The sequence below is a fragment of the Sceloporus undulatus genome, chromosome 5 (assembly GCF_019175285.1).
Source record: "Sceloporus undulatus isolate JIND9_A2432 ecotype Alabama chromosome 5, SceUnd_v1.1, whole genome shotgun sequence".
NCBI lineage: Eukaryota > Metazoa > Chordata > Lepidosauria > Squamata > Phrynosomatidae > Sceloporus > Sceloporus undulatus.
Genome location: NC_056526.1, coordinates 45,361,482 through 45,385,054, shown reverse-complemented (window position 1 = coordinate 45,385,054; position 23,573 = coordinate 45,361,482). Strand labels below are relative to the sequence as shown.

At 37.1% G+C, this 23,573-nt stretch overlaps 1 protein-coding gene across 1 annotated transcript in view; it reads left to right on the top strand.

The window, feature by feature from the left end:
* CRADD (CASP2 and RIPK1 domain containing adaptor with death domain) overlaps positions 1 to 23,573 on the top strand; it is a 42,241-nt gene that overhangs the window by 403 nt on the left and 18,265 nt on the right. The window contains exon 2 of the mRNA XM_042470684.1: positions 2,835 to 3,133. Within this exon, the coding sequence (XP_042326618.1) occupies positions 2,836 to 3,133 (298 nt within the window). The 5' untranslated portion in view covers position 2,835. The remainder of the gene's footprint in view (positions 1 to 2,834; positions 3,134 to 23,573) is intronic.

The window sequence follows — 23,573 nt, the reverse complement described above, 5'->3', positions numbered from 1 at the left end:
GCATATTATATTATATTATTAAACAAATAATATATGTATTATATATATATATATATATATATATATATATATATATACACACACACACACACATGGCAGGGAAATGTCTAATTAACAATTTGTAAACAGCTCTGATAGCCTTTTAGCTGAAAAGCAGGGTATAAATAAATATTATTATATTACTGTATATTATATTATATTATATTATATTATATTATAGTCAATTTAAAAAGAAAATATAGAAGCTATAGAAGAAAATACAGAAAATCCCATCAATGAAAGGGGTTTTCTCCTCCTTTTGCATGGATGCAAATAGGCAGTGAGCATTCATTTTGTTTGAATTTCTCTCAATCCCTGTCTGTAATATTGTCTGGAAAAGAAGAAAAATAGAATGCATGAGTTTCTGTATATTTTTCCAAGGCTTTAAAAATATTTGTTACTGGATTTTAACCCCCTTTTCCTGTTTTTTAATATTTAATGTTGTTTCTAGAGAGATTGGTTTAATTTCTTCTTTGGAAGCCACACTGGGAGTTCTTTGTTTTGCTTGAGCTTCTGTCTCGACTAATACTAATTTAGTTTAAAATAGGGGGGGGAAATACTGTACTAATTTAGTTGAAAGTGAATGAAAAAGGGACACATTTACAAGATCTTAAAAGCCTTGGGGGTTTGTTGTTGTTGTTGTGCGCCTTCAAGTCATATCTGACATAAAGTGACCCTAAGATGAACCTACCATAGGAGTTTATCACGTAAAAGAGATTGGGAGTTTATTCTGTGAATATCCCAGGAAAATTGCGTAATTACACGAAACAATTTCACACAACATTGTACAAAACCCGCCATTGAAGTGGTCACAAAGAAGCATTAACACACATCTTTTTACTTTCGGGATTTCAGCGGCAGTGCATTTCCGATATAACTTTATTTGTGCAATTTGTGTGTGATAACCATGCGTGCAATCGTTTGCCATTTTCGCTTTATTTGCGGGATGCTTTAAATGCGCTTTAATCTCTCTTTAATGCCGAAATGAGCCCCAGTGTGATAAACTCCATAGGATTTTCTGGGCAAGTTTCTTCAGAGGGGGTTTGCCATTGCCATCCTCTGAGGCTGAGAGAGTGTAACTTGTCCACATGATCTTAAAGTCCTTGGCAGTTTGTTGTTGTTGTGTGCCTTCAGGTCATTTCTAACTTACCTGTAATATAGGGTTTTCTTGGCAAGTTTCTTCAGAGAGGGTTTGCCATTGCCATCCTCTGAGGCTGAGAGAGTGTGATACAGTCAGGGTCACCCAGTGGGTTTCCAAGCAGCATCACACTCAACAAATGACAATCGCAGGAAAAAGAGGAATAAAATCAGCTCTCCACAGAAAGTATACTATATTATTACTGTTTTTATAATACACAGAAGTTCCTTCGGTGAGGAAAGTGTCTGAAGCAGTCACCAGCCAGAACCTGTATAGTGATGGAAAATGGAGCAAGACCTTCACTGAAGATACAAATGTGTAGACAGATTCTGCTGGGGAGAAGTGGTCATTGGTGAACCCTGATCTCAATCTATTTAGGGTTTTAAAAGTGATAACCAGCACTTAAATTTAGAGTCAGAAATAAACCAAGAACTGATGAAGTTCATATGGTGATTCCTAGACTTTGGTCCTCCAGATCTTTTGGACTTCAGCTCCCAGAATTCCTGACTGTTTAAAAAGTTGTCTGGGGCTTTTAGGAGCTGAAGTCCAAAACACTTGGAGGACCAAAGTTTGGGAACCCTTCAAACTCTTGTTAGAACGGCAAGAACCATCTGGCATTTCTGGGCATGTTACAAGTGTATTAGAATAATCCAATATGGATATGATTAATGCAGGGAGACAGTGAATCTGGCTGCATCTGCACTGTAGAATTAATGCAGTTTGACAACAAAGTGCTATGGAATTCTGGGATTTGTAGTTTGTTGTGTCACCAGCACTCAGATGAAGAAGGCTACAATTCCCACAGTTCCATAGCACTGAGCCATGACAGTTAGAGTGGTATCAAATTGGATTACTTCTGCAGTGCGGATGCAGCCTAGAACACTGGAAGACCAGGGTTCGAATACCTGTTTGGCCACACACTCTCAGCATCAGAAGAAGGCAAGGACAAACCTCATCTGAACACATTCTGATAAGAAAACCCCATCACAGGGTTGCCATAAACCAGAAATGACTTGAAAGCACACAACAACAAGCTGTTTGTGGTGCAAAAGTATGAGAAAGTGTGTGAGAGGGATTAGAAAGGAAGAAGGTTTCTTAGAAGGGGAAAAATTAGTTTTGTACCACTAGAATTATGTGGCTGGTTTTTAAAGTCAGAATTAGCTTTATAATGCGTTCAGCCATTAAACAGGTCATGCTGTTTTAACTGCTCTCTCTGTCTCTCTGAGTTTATCACACAGAGTTTATCCTGTGTAGAAATGGGATTTAAATTGGGAAAATCCCGCAAAAGCAGGATCTTCTTCAAATGATATCGGGGGAATTGAGCATTAACCCGACATTAATTTGCACAGAAAGTGGATAAAAAAAGTAAAAATCAGCCGATTTTGTCCACTTTCTGTATGGTTTAATGTCAGATTAATGCTCAAGGCCCTTGGTGTGTCTAAAAATGATCCCGCTTTTGTGGAATTTTTCTGGGATTTAAATCCCATTTTTGCACGGTGTTTGGGCACTTAGCCTCCCTTGTGATAAACTTAAGTTTATGTTGTAAGCTACTTTGAATCCCATTTGGGAGACTAGTAGGTTATTAAATAAATAAATAAATACCCTATCTTTGATCATGATAGTAAAGGGCTTTAAACTCTCTTTATTCCTTCCTTAGAATGGATGCCAGAGATAAGCAGGTTCTGCGCTCTTTGCGCTTGGAGTTATGTGCAGAACTGCTGGTGGATGGCCTTGTCATCCAGTACCTTTACCAAGAAGGAATCCTAACAGAAAATGATGTGCAAGAAATAAGAGCCCAGCTCACCCATCAGAGGAAAACCATGATGCTTCTTGACATCCTACCTGCCAGAGGACCAAAGGCTTTTGAGACCTTTTTAGAATCTTTACAAGAATTCCCATGGATGAAAGCCAAGCTTGAGGCAAAGCGTAGTGAAGTTATATTAGTGGCACCTGCTGGTAAGTTTTAAACTATTTATGCTTTGGGAATTTCAGTCTTGCTTTTGATTGAAAAACTGCAGTTATAGACTTGGGACCAAATCAAACTTCTTGTGCTTCTGTTGCACAAGAACACGTAACCATCTCATGGGCTACAAGTTTCACATACCTGTAGTGGGCCCAGATGATACTGGAAGTTGAGAAATAGTTACAAAAGTAAACCAAAGACCCTGTTTAAAAATATCCATTTAATGAAGGATATGCCTTAGACCCTTTATATATAGCATTAGAACAAAGGCTGAAGACTCACCTTGGCTGAATTATGCTTCCTAAAAGTATAGAAGAACTGAAAGTTAATAATCTGTAATCTCTGCTAATATCCAGAAGAGAAGAGAGCATGTAATGTTAGGTAGCTAAACATGGAATAACATGATTTTACAGGTATACCTCAGTTACATGTATTTGTGGGCATTATTTCTTTAACAAACTTTGGTACCAGAGGTAGAAATAACATGGAAAGAATAGGGATAGACTCCTGTTCTTGAAACAGCCAGGTTAGGTAAGCCTTGGATAAGTAGATAAAAACATGTTGAGCTTTCCAGAGACCATGTGAAAGTTTCTTAGAAAATGTACCTAAGGATTACTTTTTTTTCCTCACCAGCTTCCACTTTCCTTATGATTTCCATTTTGGAGGCCAAACTTATAGCTCTATTCTTTTCTTTTAAAATTTCTGGTGAGGTTTATCTGCTATCACCTTTTTTCCTTTTTTTTTGGTTTGCTCTTCACTCATGCTTAGTAAAGTATTCCATAGGCAGCTGCTGTTTGTCTCTTGACCTCTTATAGACAGAGCCATATAGCTGCAGTAGGATCAGCTGGAAGAGAATCCTGTTTTTTCTCAGCTCAAGCTTTATTGTTTACTATAGAAATGCTTCTGCAAACATCAAAAGTATGTGTTTCTTTAGCCCTCTATCCCCATCCTCTCTGCTGATGCTGCTGAAAAAACTTTTAGCTATACAGAGGACAAAGAAGAAAAGGGGGACTGGACAGGGTCAAAACAACTTTGTAAAAAGGAGCTTCTTTGTCAGAAGCTTTGTTAACTGGTGTTTGCTTGTATTTTATGAGCCAGTCTATCTGTACATACACACACACACACCTAGAAGAAGCCTTAAATTACAGGAATTTCTTGTCTCGTTTTTTTGTTTTAACTTCGGATCCAGAATGCCATCTTGTCAATTATGAAGGGCTTCAGCCTGTCATCATAATCCATAACTCATAATTCTTCCAGGCCACAGAGGAGGAAGGATCAGTCATTACATTCATTCCATGAACCTTTCCCCTCCTGGTGTATCTTCTGAGACCTCATGGAAATGGAGTAGTGTTTGGCACACTTTGGGAGAGCTCATTTTCTTCTGGTGGTGGTGATGGTGCAGCAGCAGCACAGATAACAACTAATCTTCTCCCAGTGCTGGAGGATACCCTTTAATAGTTAGGCTTGTAGTAGATCTTAAAATGTAAAGCTGTCTCCTTTAAAGAATTCATAATACAATGTTCAGAGTGCCACAAAATCCTCCTTACCTGCGCTTTGAAGGAGCTGAAGCTTGTTGTCCAAATTCAGTAAATCCATGTTCTGAAAACAACATTCCTTTTAATGTACCTTTTGATTGTTTGTTTGGCTTGGATGACCTCCCCAACCTTTTTAGGCAATCATTCCACCTTTTCTAGGTTGCAGCATGCAATCTGTTCTCTTTGGTCAGTAACAAGAAAAATTGGACGACCTTCAATCAGGATAACATTGGCAGTTTTTCTAATTTTTGGAAACAGTTGTATTTCTAAGCCAGATCAGTTCCAAGCAATCTATTCATTACTTCAAATTGCCTCATTAGTATCCTACAATCAGGAATTCAGAACTGTGTTTCTGAAAACTATATGAGATAAAACTACAGATTCACTGCTGAGAATCCATGGTTTTGACATAATCATTAGGGACCACTCTGTTGGGCTGATAATATTTCTCAGAAAATTGTGTGTACATTAGGGTGGGCAAAGTGTGGGCCATAAGGACATAGCTTCAAGCTCTTTCATTTTTGGGCCTCCAAGATTTTTATTCTTAAAATAATTGACTTTGAAATTTACCACCAAACATCAGCAGCAAACTACCAAAATGCATTGCATGCAAAGGAAAAAGGAACTATATGCACTATATATACTCAATATCATGGTCAGTTTTAGTCCCTTTTAGTTCACTATCGATAGTCAATAACATATTAATTAAAGTACAACTATATTTAACGTGCATTTATATATTACTGTATTTTATGAATTAATAATAATTAGTCCAGCACAGGTTGGGGATTTTATTCATTAATAATAGGGATATTTAAATAAATTCTAGATTTAAGAAGGATTTTTGAAAAAATTAATTTTGGCTAATTCAAAATCTATATGTAGCTGATTTATTTTTTATTTGTTTATGGCAAAAGCAAAAATGTATGGCTCTCAATCACTTGGCTAACCTGAAAAGTGGCTGCATGGCAGTGACCCACTTGTAGTTTACATAATAACTCTTCTGTAGCTCTGCAATTTCATTTCATAAAATGGAATGACAAAGCGTGAAATCCAACAGTGTACTATAGTTGCATTCTAATTCCATTGGAACAAATTCCACTATTGAAACCAGGAGAAGGGGTGATTCCTCTTTCTCCCTCCTACCTCTCCATATTCCCTGAAAACTGGAGAGGTGGGAAATAGTCTGGAGTACACAGGGGTAGGGCATGTCCTACTGGACTACGAGATATCTTGACAAATCTGTTAGCATAACATTGGTGTTTGGCCAGCTTTAGTGGTGTTAAAAGAATATGTTTTGGAAGTAATGAGATGTACCATGAAAAGCTGGGGGGACACAGTTTAAAAACCACTTAGAACTATAACGCCCAGAAGTTTTGGATTGCTAACCCTCTGCTAGCTGGAGGGTTGTAGAAGCTGCAGTCCAGAAAAGTAACTTTTCTAAAGTCTGCTTAAAAGATGTTGATAATCTTAGTTGCATTGGTGTAATTCACTTTTGAAGCTGTCTTTAACATTTTGCTTTCTCAGTTTGTCAACATTATATTATCTTGCATTTAGTCGAGTGCGTAAGTCCCTGAGTATAATAGTCTTATACTAAGATTCTGAATATTTCTAATAAAATGGTGTACACAGTGTTTTCTGTTAATTATGTTCTTGGAAAACTTTAGTGGTTTGCTATATGGCATTTCCAATTACAGAACGTTACTCCATCTCAAAAGAATGGAAAATATGGTTCTCATTTTATGTGTTGTCCAATTGTATAATCAGAACTTGGAAGATTTACTGTTTAACAACAAATTCCACTATCCCCAGGCAGTATGATCATGGGAGAATGGGGAATCTAGAATGTTTAAGTTCCGAAAAGTACTTTTCCAGGTTCTAGATATAATACAGTATATGCTCAGTTTTTGTTATTGTTAACTGCCATGAAGTCAACTGTGACTTAGGGTAACCCTATGAATGAGAGACCTCCAAGTTATGGCTTCCTTGATTGAATGCAATTTCCCTCTTTCTTGCTGCCTTCTACCTTACCAAGCATTGTTGTCATTTCTAGTGAATCATGTATTGTCATAATATTTCCAAAATATGACATTCTGTTTTGTCATTTTGACTTCTAGGGAGAGTTTAGGCTTGATTTGCTCTAAGACTCATTTATTTGTCGTTTTAGCAGTCCACAGTATACATAGCACACCTCCAATAGAATTCATTTTGTCCCATCATCTTTCTTCACTGTCCAGCTTTCACAACCATACATAGAAATGGGAAATACAATGACATGGACCATCCTAATGTTAGTCTTCAATCTTTACATTTGTGGATGTTGTCTAGTTCCTTCATAGCTGCTTTTCCAAATCTTAGTCTTCTGATTTCTTGACTGTGTTATCCATTCTGATTAATGACTGAGCCAAGATATGGAAAATGATGAACTATTTCAGTGCCATCATTGTCTATTTTAAGGTAACATAAGTAATCTGTGGTCATTTTTTTTTTGTTTTAAGTTCAACTGTAAACCTGCCTTTGCATAATTTTTATACTACAGCCTTTTGAGATGGCAAAATACATTTTAATCTTCAGTTTGTTTTCTAGTTGCTGTATTGCTGTCCTGCTTCTGGATGTGTGTGATAGGCTATATGCATGTAAAGAAACGATGGTAATGTCATTGCTCTGGAGAACAGATGTTTTGCCTTTCACTGTTTTTTAAAAAAAGATGGAAAGGGAGAGCCACCAGATCTGCACACATAGGAAAAAAATGAAATTGAAAACGAGCACAAGGGGAAAATGGAATTGAAAACAAGCACAAGAATAAGAAAGAAGAGATGATGGTACTATGGACAGCACTCTTGTTTGTATCTGTGGTGTTCCTTGAAAGGTTATATGAGGACACTCCCCTGAGTGTTTCAGCACGGAGAAAACATTACCATTGGTGCAAAGCCATTAGCTGAGCACATGTGATATTTGCAAAGCATATTACACACAGCACTTATTAGTGCAGTGGGAACATTTGCTCCCTTTGGGAATCGTGTGTGTGTGTGTGTGTGTGTGTGTGTGTGTGTGTGTGTGTGTGTGTATGGATGAGTTTCAGAAAAACATAACTTTTCTTAGAACACAATGCAGGTCTGAAATCCAGGGTCCTGAAGACCACCCCTAGCCTGGCATGACCATTCAAAAACAGGAAGTTGATGGGGCAGTGGTAAACAAGACCTCAACACCACTGTGCCTCCATGGACATGCCAGCATTTACCAGGGCTGGTTGTTTGCTATAGCATCTTTTCTTACTTGACATTTATATTGTTATAGATGTTTTATTATATTATTTTTAATTTAACAACGCCTTATCCTTTTCTTGGACAAAATGATAGGTACACCCAAGAAAATGCACCTGTCTTCAGGGTAGTAAATTCCCCTTTATTCCTGCAGTTGTGATGGTAGTTTATGTTGCTTTAAAGCAACAAATGTATGTGCTCAGAGTATTTCTTCTGTATCACATTTAGCAAATCCATATATGCTCAGAGTATGTCTCCTTTTTCAGGTTTAGCAAACAGGGTTATTGGGAGGTTTTTTTTGGGGGGGGGGTTGTTTTAGCATACTAGGAATGTATGCAGACACTGGAAATGTGGACAGCTGGCCATTGGCTTGGCATACTGGCAGGAAACAAACAACTAAATACAGAGAACTGGGGGAGCATCTTTTCCTCTTTAGTCTAATATCAGGAGATTCATTTATTGCACCTGCTGTCAGGATGCAAGTTTTTTAAGGACTACCACATTAAGGGCACTGTTGTTGTTGTTCTCATCATTGTTGTTGTGTGCCTTCAAGTTGTTTCCAATTTATGGTGAGCTTAAGGCAAGCTATCATGGGATTTTCTGGGACTGAGAGCGTGTGACTCGTCCAAGGTCATCACATGGATTTTCATGGCCAAGTGGGGAATTGAACCAACACTCAAACCACTACACCATGCTGACTCTCTTAAAGCAAAATGCAGAAGTAATTTTGCTCTTTAATAAAAATAATCTGAACTATAACTGACATAAGAGATAACATTACAAAATTTAAACCATTATAAATGCTGAAGATTTTTTGGAAGTTCCCATTTTAAAGCTGTTATTTCCATGTCACTTAGAGTCCCACAAACCAAGCGAGTTCCATTCAGTTGAATTTTCCTAGGTTAGCTGGTTTAAGACTAAACTTACCTAGTTGAAGTACTTGAATTTAAAATGATAGAAGTAAGACTGGAATTGAAATTGGGTTGATCCTATACTGTTTTCATGATCATAATCCAGAGGGAACGTCTGAAAAAATCTTCATCATTTATAATGGTTTAAATATCAAAAAATTGTTTTTAAAAGTGTGAAATTCCTGACTTAATAATGCTCCCATCCTTCCACTGGATATACACCAGCCTTTTTTAAAAACTCATTGAGCCGTTTCCATCTTGTTTGAGATATCAAGCGGATACATTTTATCTTGTGACTATAAAAAGCCAAATACTAACCAACTACACAGTAGGATTACTTCCTGAGAATAGATTTATTTCTAGTATGGCCAGTTCTGACAAAGGCATAATTGTCTAAAAGCGTCTGTATAATATTTATGATTCCTAAGAAAAGCTATGGTGGTTGGCAGGAAAGTACAGTTCTTTCTAGGAACAGCAAGCTATTACAATCATGATGTGTGTTCCTGTAAAGTGGAAAATGTGTGCTATGGGAGGAAATTGAGCTTTCTGTGGAATGTTTTCCTACTTTGCTTCTCTCCAGAACTTTTTTCTTCCCTTTTCTTCTGTCTGTTCTGTCCCCAAACCCTAAACATATTTAGCAAGGCCTTATACTAAGGTGATACAGTTTTATTATTGTCTTCACTTTGCTGTGGGCACTTACCTGATTAATGTCCTTTCATGCTAAAGAAAGGAAAAACAATGAGGCTACAGTACTGGGGAGAATGGTTCTTGCCTGTCCTTCTTGAGATACTAGTAATGAGGGGAGCAGAGTGTTGCTTTTAGTTATTGATATACCTCAATTGACAAAGTAGATCTGTTCCTAGGCCTTACTTCTTTAACAGAAAATTTGGTAGCAGAGGTAAAAAGAACATGGAAAGAATAGTGATAGGTTCTTGCACAACAAAAAATAAGAGCACTTCAGTATGTTTCAGCAACTTTTTATTCAAAACTACTACTGATATGCATATCTGAAATGAAACAACCAGGTAAGCCTTCTATGAGTAAACAAAACATTTTGAACATTCTAGATATCACTTGAAAGATGATTTTTTCCCCATCAGCCTTACTTTTCTTATGATTTCTGTTTTGGTGGCCAAAGATATATATCTATGCTTTTCTAACATGCCAGAGGGAGATGGCGGGGTAGGTTAATCAATTTACCCCTTTTGCCTCTTTTTTCTGTTCACATATGCTTGGTCAAAGATCCTGAAGGCAGCTGTGATTTACCTTGCCTGTTATAGACAGGCACATACAGATTTAGTAGGATTAGCTGGAGTAGAATTGTGCTCTTTTCCAGCTTTATTGTATCATTTACTGCAGACATGCTTCTACAACCCAGTATCAAAGATCTTTCCAGTCCTCCTTCACAACTACTAAATGCCAGTATGCTTTTTAAAAAACCCTCCAGCTAAACAAATGACGGGGAAGAAAGTGGCATAAAAAGACATTGTAAAAACAAATCTCTTTTTTCAGAAGCATTCTTAACTGAAGTATGTTTGTACATTGAGTTTGATTAGTCCCTGTGATGGTTAGCGTAAAACGAACAAGACAAACCAGTTCCTTTAGCTAACTTTATCTATGACTAAAGGTTATCTATGACTAAAGTTTAGAGAGAAGTAAGTAAGGCAGGTGAATCCCATATTTCATTTGAATGCACTAGTTAACATAATAGTGTACGTATATAATATTAACAATGTGATTAGCAATCATAGTGTCAGTTTTTAATTAAAGAATTTGCCTATGCTGTTGGGGTAGTCCACACATTAACCTTTTCAAGCTCCCCCACCCCCACCCCCAAAAATTAAATATCGGGCACAGAGGGGAAGGGATTGTGATTATTCTAATATTAAAATGCATGAGGAAGGAAGGTATAAAGCTTCACTTTCTGGCTCAGATTTTTATGAAATCCCATAAACGACAATTTCCTTGGATTCTTCATGGGGGAAATGCTACAAAAGGTTCTTTGTATAGTATGTATGATTGTTCAGACAAAAAAATGTGATAACTGTGACAGTCTTATACCTATCCAAAGGCACCATTTCCTGTCTGATCTTGAAAGCTAAGCAGGGCCCTGGGATATGAGATTGCCAATGAATACCAGGTGCTATAGGCTATGTTTCAGAGGAAGGAACTTGCAAAACTACCTCTGCATATTCCTTGTCTAAGAAAACACAATGAAATTGGTAGGGTTGCCATCAGTCAACAGGTGAATTGAAGGCACATACATACACGACAGTCTTGACTTGGGCTAACAGTATTCCTCTTCCTTTGAGCTAACATTGCTCCTCTTTCTGACAGTTCAGTATTTTAATTAGAAGAAAGTGATTCAAAAGAGTCAGGATCATCTATCTGTGTTATATATTTCTGATTTCTATGTATGGTTGTAAAAGCTGGGCAATGAAAGCTGATAGGAAGGGAATCAACTCGTTTGAAATGTGGTTATAGAGGAGAGTTCTGTGGATGCTATGCACTGCCAAAATGATTACTAAATGGGCCCAAGAGCAAACCAAGCCTGAACTTTCATTAGATGCCAAAATTAGTCAATTTCTCTTTGGCCATATCATAAGATGCTACTGGAAAATGATGATAATTCTTGGAAACATGGGAGGCAGTAGGATAAGTGGAATACCATGTGACAGATGGATTGATTCAATCAAGTATACCTTGACCTTGATCTTACAGAGCCTGAGTAGGGCTGTTGGCAGGATATCTTGAAGGTCTCTCTTCATAGAGTTGTAAATTCCCTTTTCCTCCACCACTCCCTTCTCCTTTTGTGTCATGTCTTTTTAGATTGTAAGCCCGAGGGCAAGGAACCATCTAATTAAAAAGATTGTATGTACAGCGCTGTGTAAATTTACAGCGCTTCATAAATAAAGGTTAATAATAATAATAATAATAATAATAATAATAATAAATTGAAGCCAAACTTATACCCATTAAATGTGATAAAGACTTGGGAGCCATGTCAATCTTGATTGAGGCAGGATTGTGACTATAAATAGTCAATAGCCTGTGAACCATATGATCTGTATATTCCATTACAAATATCCATCTGAGGTATTTGAGATGGTGGGTTTCAAAACTAGACCTGGTTCAAAAGGAATCAATCAATGCTGTTGTATTACAGATGGAGAAATGAAGTTGAAAGATAACTGTGTAGCTCAAACTCAGCCATTGTAGGACTATGCATATTAATTTGTTTGCCATTTTTCAAATTACAGTGGACCCTTCCCATACAGGTACTTTTGGTTTTGGGGTCTCCTGTGAGTGGGGAAAATGCAGGAGCTCTAGCATGTATGAGGCTGCTGCTACACTACAGGATTAATGCAGTTTGACATGCTTTAACTGTCATGATTTCATGCTGTGTAATCCTGGTATTATTGGTAGTTTCCCGTGGTACCAGAGCTCTGACAGAGGAGGCTAAATGTCATTAAAAAAACTACAAATTCCAGAATTCCATAGCATTGAGCCATGGCATTTAAAGTGGTGTCAGACTGGATTAGTTTCATTCTGTAAATAGGTGTTCAACATTTTTATTAAAATACAGTCCGCCCTCCATATCACTGGACTTGCTGTCCACAGATTTAACCATCCAGAGATGGCAAGCACACTGCCATTAAGAAAAACAGGACCTGAGCATATGTGGATTTTGGTATCCACATGGGAGTGGGGGTGTCCAGAATGGATCCTCTGCGGATACAGAGGTCCAGCTATATTGCAGATACAATGGTTGATTGTTTGAATAATCTCAGGCCATGTGAGAGATCAGTACAAGTAAGGGCCAATGTTAGATTCACTGGATTTGTGGTGACTAATACTCCTAATCTTTGCCTAGAAATCAGAAGAAAATGGTTGCATTTTAAGATATATGCTGATTATGCATCACTTTTTATGGAATAAATACTACCAAAGTCGTAATAGTAATCGGAGGTCTTTTACATACTGACCCACAAGAAAAGGATCTAGATCATTTGAAAGCCTGTTGTGAACAATTTGTCTAGCACTTTGCAGATAAAACCACTTGGATCCACTCTGATTTGGATGCTACAATTAATACAGATTCATCCATCTAACATTTTCCCCTATTGTTCTGTCATAATAGATATTTCCAATTTGTTCATCCTGAGGATGTGGATAGTATTTGGAGATAACGTTGTCCCTAATGGCGGTATGACCGCATGCATGTGCCATGATGGGGGACAAGGGGACTTGAGGTCCTGCCATTTTTGGTATGGGGGGTATGGAACAGATCCACCATGGATACCAAGGGCCCACTGTATACCTACCATTTTGACAATAAGCAAAAACTATATTTCTGTCACTAACAAACTAAGATAATTATTTTCATTACCAAAGACTTACCTATTTAATTATTTGATTATGCTTATACTTTCAATTATTTCTGCTTCTATGTTTGCTAGTAAACAAAATTTGTTGTATGTAGTGTTGTCTTGAACTCACTAAACTTCTGTTTGGTGTGACTAATTTTCTTATGCATTTACTACTTCTTTTCAAAAGTTGTTATTGTTTGTTGCTTCAAATTTATCATGATTTCTTACTTTTTCTTGAGTTGCCGTAGCTTACAAAATTTGTCCTTTTTCTTATTATAACATTATTATTTAGCTCAATTTATTTTTACAATAGCCAATGAATATATTCCATTCTTGTTCTGTTTCTTCAGAGGATTTGCCGTTTCCACAACATGTCAATTTATCAATCTCTATAGTGCCTAACGTCTTCAATAGCAGTCATCGTTAGTTGGATCATTCTTTAATTTTCAATGCTGGGCCAATAATATTCTGGCCATCGAAACAAACTATGCAATTATAACACTATGATTCCACTTCAACCATCCTATGGAATGCTGGAATCTGCAATTTAGGGAGCAATATTTAGAGTTTTCAGCCAGCAGGATCTCTAGAGCCTCATGAAACTACAAATCTCAGGAATCCATAGGATCCATGGCACTTAAAGTGGAATCATAGTGCTAGAACTGTCTAGTGTAAAAGGGCCCTTTGAAATCCACAAAATCTTTTCATTAGTCAACTAGATCTTCCATACTTACATTACCATCTGTGGATCTAAAATTGAGATATTAGGAAGGACCAACTTATATTACAAGTATTTTGTTACTTCCTAGCTTGGCCATCTGGAATTGATTCTTAATCACCTGAGGCTATTGGAAAAGTGATTGTTGACAAGTGTGGAATAAGCAGTTGTGTCCACATTTACCTCTCACTTTAGACAGCCAGAAGCATGAGAATTCAATATTCTTGCTTTTATTCATAACAACCAAACAAAAACAACTAAAGAACTAACAACACAGGAGAGAATTAGTGGGGGAGGAGGCTCTTTATGGTAGAGTAAGGCCTGTTACAGACTGCCAAAATAAAGCTGCTTTGGGTCTCTTTGGAGATAGGCTGTTTAAATGATGCATGGGTCCTAAGAGTCCGGAGGTTGTGCCAAAGCCATACTCCATTCCTAAGCATTGGAGTGCAGCTTTGGTGCAGCTTTCGGATTCTTAGGATGCATGCATCATTTAAACAGCATACCTCCAAAGAGACCCGAAGCAGCTTTATTTTGGCAGTCTGTAACAGTTTCAGAAGAATAGTGGATTTTCTGAAAACAAGTATAAACCTTCACACACAGTGTGTCTCCTTTATCCCTGAACTCTGATCTGGGTAACCTCCCAGGATCAGGTATGACGTAGAGATGCATTCAGTACATATTGGCTCAGTTCCTCAAATTTTAATCTGGAGTTCAAATGGTATTGCTGATAAACACAAACATCAGCTTTGACTTCTACTAAAAAGTTTCTTACTGCCAGCTACAACACAGTTTATACACAAACATTGTCCAGTGCATTTTAAGTTTCCTCTTCTACCTCTGTAGCATTGCATATATTTCTTTCAGAACAGACTACATAACCTAGTTTGTGTATCTCAGAACAAGCTGTAATTTTCCGTAAAACCCTTGTTTCCCTAGTAATGCATTTCCAGTGCTCTCCATTTCTTCCTAGTTTTCACCCAAACAGTTGGCTCCAAGGGAATAAGCTCATGCCAAAATCTAAATTGACTTGTGCAGTCATCTGTAATCCTTTTGGAAGAAACTGGAAGAGAGCCGTAGTTAACTGCTGTCAGTTTCTTGTTTTGTTATTTCACTGCATTTGTCCAGAAAATAGATGAATATTTATCATGCAGATTATATTCCTCTTTCTAAGAAAAAGGGAAAACATTCATAGCAACCACCTGTTCTAATAGTCTAACTAAGCAGCAGGTGAGGCTGAAAAGTTCTGACATTATTTTAAATTTTATTGTTGTTCTTTATGTGGCCTTTGGAGAAATTCTTGGTGCCAAATTCTTCAGCAGGTCAAAGTGTACCAATGGATATTTGTTCCAGTAACTGCTACTATTATTTAATCTGTGGTTAGTGCCAGTGGTGCTAAAACACAAGTGAATGGTTCCCCCCCCCCCCAATCGAACTGGATGTTTTCCTTCATAAAGCCCAATGTTTATATATTTCTGTATGACCGCTGGCTTATTTATACCAGCTGCTGAGAATGTTCATTTGTTTCTCAGTGTTTGTGAAGACTTGCTGATTCTTTTAGCTGCTCTTCCTTGCACAAAAGCACAATGTGTTCAGTTAAGTGAAAAATTGGCCAATTTTGATTTTAAAAAAAATCATGGTCATCATGACTTTCACGTCAGTCGTGAAGATGCTGAACTATTTCCAAAATATTTGTGTGTTGGGTTGTGGTTTCCTATCTCTAGCACACTTACAAGAAAAGCTGAAAATAATTGGTCCAAAGGTCGCTAAATAAATGATTAATAACACAATTGTAGACTTTAAAGAATAGACCAGTAACATATATTGTCCTTGACATGGATGAACAATGCACCACAGATGGACTAAGGTCCAAAACACACTGCAGAAATAATCCACTATGATGCTACTTTAACTGTCTTGGCTCAATGCTAGGGAATCCTGGGAATTGTAGTTTATTGTGGAACCAGAGCTCTCTGACACAGGAGGCTAAATGTCTGACAAAACTACAGTTCCCAGAATTCCCTAGCATTGAGCCAGGGCAGTTAAAGCAGTCTCAAACTGGATTATGTCTGCAGTGTTTTGCTTGCACCACACACTCTCAGGAATGCATCCAAGATCTTTAGAAAGTTGGGGAGCAAGTCTGAATAAATGTAGCTGCATATGGACTTAGAATTTTATCCAAGGACCTTCTGTAGCAAAACAGAAGTACCTTATGGAAAGGCACTTGGGTTATAGGATGTTTTGTGGATGGCCCTAAAGCTATGCCACTCCAATCAGTTGCTTGGGTTGTTTGTGCCCATGGGCAGGTCCTGCTGCCCACCTGTCTCTATGGAAACATTTAGAGTGCTAAATACTATTACAAATATTATGAAATAATATTTGAAATAATATTATGAAATAATAAAGTATATTTAGGGACAACAGGGGCAGCTTTCATAAAAATAAGGTATGTTTCTTATTTCAGATATTTAATATTCTTGGAGCATTTTATGTCCTTAGAATGTAATGCTGTACTTGACACTTTCTCCTTGTCTCAGGAGTGCTTATAATGTCACAGCTGCATACACTAAAATGGTATAAAAAGAAGTTGTGATTTGTGTGTTTCCCAGTGTCTTCAGATGAAGATGCAGTAGTTGCTTTGTGCTAGCGCAGAAATGATTGCACACGAAAATAAATAATTGTCTTACTGTAGTGCAGACTGGTGCACTATTAATTTAGCTGTTCACTTTCAGTCTCTCTTTCTATATTCTTAACGGAAGATAACAATGTTGATGGAAGATAATGATTTTGTGAAGAGGTACAGTATTTCCAAGAGGCTTAAATACCCTACAGGTATCAGATTCAATCTGATCTTGGAAGCTAAGCAGGGTCAGCCGTGGTTAATGCTTGGATGGGAAAATGCCAATGAATACTGGGTACTGTGGAGCTATTTTTCAAAGGAAGGAATTGGAAAAATTACTTCTTTGTATTCCTTGGTTAAGAAAACCCTATGAAATTCATGGGATCACCATAAGACGACAGGCAACCTGAAAGCGCATGTGTATATATACACACACACACACACACACACACACACACACAGAGAGAGAGAGAGTCTTGGGATGCCTTAAATACTGAAATATGTATTATAACATTTTATGGGCTATATATTCACAGATACATGGAGTGTTTTCAAGGGTGTGTGTGTTTATGTTTTTGTGTAGGTATAATTACTGATAACCATCATGGTGTAGTGGTTTGAGCATTGGACTAGGACTCTGGAGACCAGGGTTCAAATCTCAGTCATGCACTGGATGATCTTGGGCAAGCTGCACTCTGTCAGCTTTTGAGGAAGGCAGAGGTAAACCCCCTCTAAACAAATCTTGCCAAGAAATCCCCATGATAAGTCATAAGTTGGAAATTATTTGAAGGCACACAACAGCAATGTACATATAATTGGGGTAGTGGAATTATAGATAGTGAGATCAGAGGTAGTTAAATGCAGAAAGTACTGACAGTAACAGTTGCATTATTAGCACATTAGTAATATTGGAGCTCATATTTGAGGACTGAATGAGAAACTAGAGCCTCTGAATTTGGCCATTTTTCTTCCACTTATTTGTACAAACCACAGACTGCATCAGCATCTTATTTTTCCCAAATATGGAAATTGGGTGTTTTATATTTTAACTGATTTAAGCAAAAATTAAACTAAATTAACTTTGCCACAAAATATTCTACTGTAATTTTGTGTGGTATTTTCTCCATGTTTTTATATCTAAACTTTAATAGTCTTTTTGATCAAAGTTATTAAACCATTTTGATTCTTAAAAAGTGAAAATAAACAGTTAATTTTTTAGTGGGGCAAAAATTTCAAAATTAAAAATTCTATGTGAGTTATTGTGAACTTTTGAAGACAGGGAGGTGTTAGGCAAGGGGAAGATGGGACGTAGAAATGTGAGATGTGTAAAATGTAAAACCAGTTAGCATTAATTGTTACTCTTATATTTTTATATTACAGTGGGCCCTCCACATTTGCTGAGGTTAGGGGCACAAAACCTCCGTGAATGTGGAAAAACCGCAAATAAAAAACCACTTTTTAAAAAACCTGAGCAAACACCTGTCTAGGCATTTCTAGATCCTCTAGCACAACTCTGTGGTCAACATCTACCATAAATTGACCATAGAATCACACTGGAGTATGTAGAAATGGCTAGAGAAGTGTTTTGCAAGACATGTAGCCTTCTCTGTCTGAGAGCTCTGCTGCCACAATAAACTACAGTTCCCAGGATTCCCTAGCACTGAACCAAGGTAGTTAAAGCAGTCTAAAACTGGATTATTTCTACAGTGTGTTTTGGACCTTGGTCTCCCATTCATGTGCTAACCAGGGCTGACCCTGCTTAATGTCCAAGATCAGACAGAAACTGGTGCCTTTAGGTCTTTCAGGTCCTTCAAACAACATTACCATTCTGTAAATGTTTCTAGGAAAATGTAGAATCATAGAATCATAGAGTTGGAAGAGACCACAAGGGCCATCCAGTCCAACCCCCTGCCATGCAGGAACTCTCAATCAAAGCATTCCTGACAGATGGCCATCCAGCCTCTGCTTAAAGACCTCCAAAGAAGGAGACTCCACTACACTCCAAGGGAGTGTGTTCCACTGTTGAACAGCCCTCACTGTCAGGAAGTTCCTCCTAATGTTGAGGTGGAATCTCTTCCTGCAGCTTGCATCCATTGCTCCGGGTCCTAGTCTTGCTCCCTCCTCAATATGACATCCCTTCAAATATTTAAACAGGGCTATCATATCACCTCTTAACCTTCTTTTCTCCAGGCTAAACATCCCCAGCTCCCTAAGTCGTTCCTCATAGGGCATGGTTTCCAGACCCTTCACCATTTTAGTCGCCCTCCTTTGGACACGCTCCAGTTTCTAGATGTCCTTTGTATAATCAAAACCATTCTAGACACATTGATGCTGTTATACTGCTTTAGTTTATAATATCAATATCAATACACACACCACTATGTTAATGTTAGCTCTGAATATTTGAGTTTTATGTGTTTTGCTGTGGACTAAACCATGCGTTCATGTAGTACGTTTCTTTTAGTGCTTTCATATTCTTTTTTCTAGAGTGAAGCTTCAAGCTTCTGTTTGGCTGAATTTGACATCTGTGAAACTGATGTTTCTTTCTACATAGTACTTCTCACTGTTAAAGTTGTATATGCTTTTGTCTCTTCCTTTCCCAACTTTTCTTTAAACTTTAAATAAAAAAGCTTGTTTTGTGAAAAACATTTAAACCTATAATAAATTATTTGAAGAGCACTTCATTGTAGCTATGAATAATTTATAAAAAATTCCTCATTCCATAGAAAATGAACTGCTATCAAATGTGAAGTAGCCAGTGGTCATACTAGAAAGGATAATATTTTGAACAACTAAATAGTTCATATTTTCCTAGTTTGTCTTGTCATAATAACATATCAGACTCATCTGTTAGCAGCATCTTTCACCAAATCACATCCATTCTGCTAAAATTAGTCATGTTTCTGTATTTTATAAAGGTGAGGAAATTTTTATATGCCAGTGTGGAAAAATACGTGCTAGATTTTTGTTTCACACCTTTTATATTCTTTCTCAAAAAATTTTTTGGGAGGAGTACTACTAATGAATATATCATCACTGATATTCAAGTGATAATGTTCAGAGAGATTCTCGTCTGAGAACAGATTCTTCTGCCCTCCCTAACTTCTTGTAGATCTTTCTCTATTCAGAAATCTTTTAAATAAGTGGAGAAAGTGAGTGAAGATCTTTGAGAAAAAAATTCAGAAGGACGACTGAAATGGGATTCATACAGTGGCTAATTTTTTAAATTTGTTTTGTGGTATATTTTTGACAGAGAGACTGAAATGCCAGCAGCTTTGGGAAACCAAAACTAACCTTCTGCCAAGCTATCACAGTTGATGGAGTCATATTTCCGTACTAAATTTAAGCACTGCTTTAAAATACTGCCTTCAAAGTTAGTAATGTTATAGTCATAGTTTTCTTCTTGTTTTTCAGGGCTGAGATATTTAAGTATATTTGTCCTGAAGGTCCTGAACTATTTCTAAAACATTAATAGAAAGAAGGCTTGATTTTTCACCCAGCCTTTCTGGAATGTATTTGTTACTAAGTGAAGGGTGTTGCCCATGATGGATATATTCAATTAATTATTTCCTCATAGTGTTATTGTTTCTAATAGCAAAACAGATATTGTGCCTCTGGTTCCTCGAGTCAAATTGTTTTGTTGAAAGGAATACTTTTTAAATTATTAGTCATGTACAGATGGTAATAAGGGGTTTCTTGCACAGTGTGAGTATCATCCACTTTAAGGAGTAGCACTAAAGTGTTGTTTCAGTGTATTTAAAACAACAGCAAAAAGGGGGTGAGTGGACTTCTCAAATAACCCGCAGATCTGAAACTTAGGTCCAAAACATACTGCAGAAATAATCCAGTTTGAGACTGCTTTAACTGCCCTGGCTCAGTGCTAGGTAATGCTGGTAATTGTGGTTTGAAGGCTAAACATCTCACAAAACTACATTTCCCAGAATTCTCCAGCATTGAATCAGGGCAGTTAAAGTGGTCTCAAACTCGATATTTCTGCAGTGCATTTTAGACTTTTGTGAAACCCTTCATTTCAAAGCAAAATACCTTTTTTTGTTATATAGTGTGAACTATTCTAACACATGCACATATGTATTACATACATTTTATTTTGATTCAGCATTAGACAATTTTTGTTGGTATTGGAAAAATTAAGGTCAAATGACTTGTTGAGATTGTTGAGTTTAATACAAGCATGATTATTTTAAAGTGGGAGTAATCCTAAATCCAAACAGCATATTATTTTCCAGCTAAAAAGAAAACAAAAGACAATCATGTTATGCATGCCTATTAGAAAATAGAGCCTGTTGAACAAAGAAAGGTTTTCTTCCAAGAGAACATGCACAGGATTGGCATTCCTATCTCTACTTTAACCACTAATCAATTAGTATCAATTAATACTTCTAAAATTTTGTCAGCATGGTGAACCCAAATGGTACCACAAATTCCAGCTGACAGTTCTGTTAATATACAATCAGCGTCAGCATAAAGATTTGTATGTGTTGGAATAAGATTTCCTTGTGGTTAAAGACTTAGTTAATATAAAGCTTTCAAGTTCAAGGGGCAGGAGCTTTCTTAGTGAAGAACAACTTCAAAGGTTTTCAGTAAAAGATTGTATTCTGAGAAGAGTACTGCATCTATTCCTGCTAAGAATTTTCTGGTTTTATTTTTCTAAGAAATATTGTTGTCGTCAGGATTGATGAAGTCTCTCTCTCTCTCTCTCTCTCTCTCTCTCTCTCTTCCCCTCTCCCTTCCTGTTTGATACAGTTGCATGTAAGAATACAAATGTGTAGATACAATATGGCATTTACAGAAGTCTATGGCAAAACTCTAATTGCCTATTCATGCTTCTGGCTCTCACCTTTAAGCTGGTAACTTAATATTCATAGACATGAATTAAGAACCAGATACTTCCTCATCTGTCTATCTGTCTGTCTGTCTGTCTGTCTGTCTATCTATCTATCTATCTATCTATCTATCTATCTATCTATCTATCTATGTCTTGAGATGTCAGGCACCCTTCAGAATTACATGAAATAGTTGCTATTGTTATGCTTATGCCAGCTGGTCCTTATGGCAAATCAGAGGCCAGAAGGACTAGTGTGTGCTGCATAATTCAAACTGGGAATTTTGTACCACACTATGTGGCTAAATTGAAATGACTTTGACATGATATTAAATGTTATCATTTCCAACAATTTCAGAGTTTCAGGTGTTTTGTTTTTCATTTGTGAGTGGGCTTGATCTGGCAGAGGACCACAGCACACGAGGAGGAAAAGTTTAATCCTACTCCTTCAGGGGAAAATTCTCTGGGCACTCTATAGTAACTTTCCTGTAAGTTTTCCCTGTATGACTGGCAAAAGATAACATGCCTTCTTTGGGAGTTTGACTGAAATACACAAATCATTGAATTTGGAAATTTTAAAAGTGTTTTAACATTGGAATGGGACAGTAAAAAAGTGTCATTTTTACAGAATGAGGATTAATTGTAGAATGGGCTTTAATTGTAGAAGTATGGCTCTTTGAATCCTCATATTCAAAAAAGCCTTTCACAAAGGTGTAAACTACCCATTATAATTATGAGCTGCATCTCCCAGAATTTTTCACCACTGGCTATGTACAATCTAGGGCTGATGGGATTTTCAGTCTGGAAGGCTGACAGTTCCCATCCATGATATAACAGAACTAAACAAATGTCTGAGTGGATGTTACTGAACTTGCTCATATTTAACTTGTGTTAATCTTGCCTTTTTAAAGCTCCCTTTATCACAGCCACTAATGATATTGTATAGTTCCCTTGTAGTAGAGATCTTTACTTTCTCTTTTCCTGTCTCATGCTTCAGTGTACCGTGCATGTTTGTCTCTACCTGCATAAACATCCTTTCCTTTGTTCACTACCAGACTCATACCTGTTTACTTCAATTTCTCCTAATTTGAATGGAAGCAAAACGTGCTTAAGAGTGTAGCCTTAAGTGGCAGTTTCTGTCAAATCCTGGAGAGTATGCCAGAATCTTTAGCAAAATTGGAACATTAATTAAAAGTGTCGCATATATATGTATGTATGTATGTATGTATATTGTGTTAATGAAAAATAGAATTCTTCCCTAGCAATCAGTCAAGTACTGTAATCCAATCTGTATAACAGTGAGATTTTTTTTTCCAAGAAGGCAGGAAATGGCAAAGGGCAAGGCTTTCAAAGCTCTCCTGTTTAGTTTACAAACGCTTCTGTTAATTTAATGCTGCTAAGGAACTAAACTCTTCCCTCCCTCCCTCCTTTTCTCAGAATTTCATCTCTAGGAAATTCAGAGCGCTGCAGAACTGTGAAGTACTTAGATTCACAACAGATAACTCTAAGTCTCTTGCCTGAAATAATCCACTTCTCTGAAAAAGCCAAGGGCAACAACAACTCCCTCTTCCAGCCACACAACCCAACATCTTCGTCCTCAAACGGCTCTTATTGTGTAACTTTCTGTTTCATACAAAAAATCACATCACAAAAAAGGTTTTGGTTTTAGCAGGCATTGGCTGAAATTTTTAAGCAGGTGAAAATCTAGTGACAATATATCATGCACCAAAGTGACTTATTGGAAAAAATGATAATGTTTGGTAAAGTGGAAGACAGCTGGAGGGGGGGATAACCTGCTAAAGGTGGATTGATTCAGTTAGGCAAACCAGGGCTCTAAGTTTGAATTCACAAGATCTGAGCAGCACTATTGGTGACTAGCAGGTCTTTCACTCATAGGGTCATCACAGGTCAAAGTCATCTTGATGACAAATAACAGCAATAACAAAAAAAACCCTCCACCTGTTTATAAATACAAATTTGGGAAATACAACCTCATTTGTTATTCAGATATAGTACTATATATCAGTTAGGAACCATAAAAATACAACAGATTTTACTTGAAATAGTATTATGCATAAAACAACTTACATGTTCTGTGTATAGTAAAATTAGGCTCAGTTTAACCCTTTTCAGCACAATAATCAAATTAAGCGTTTTGTTGCAAAGCAAAGAAAGA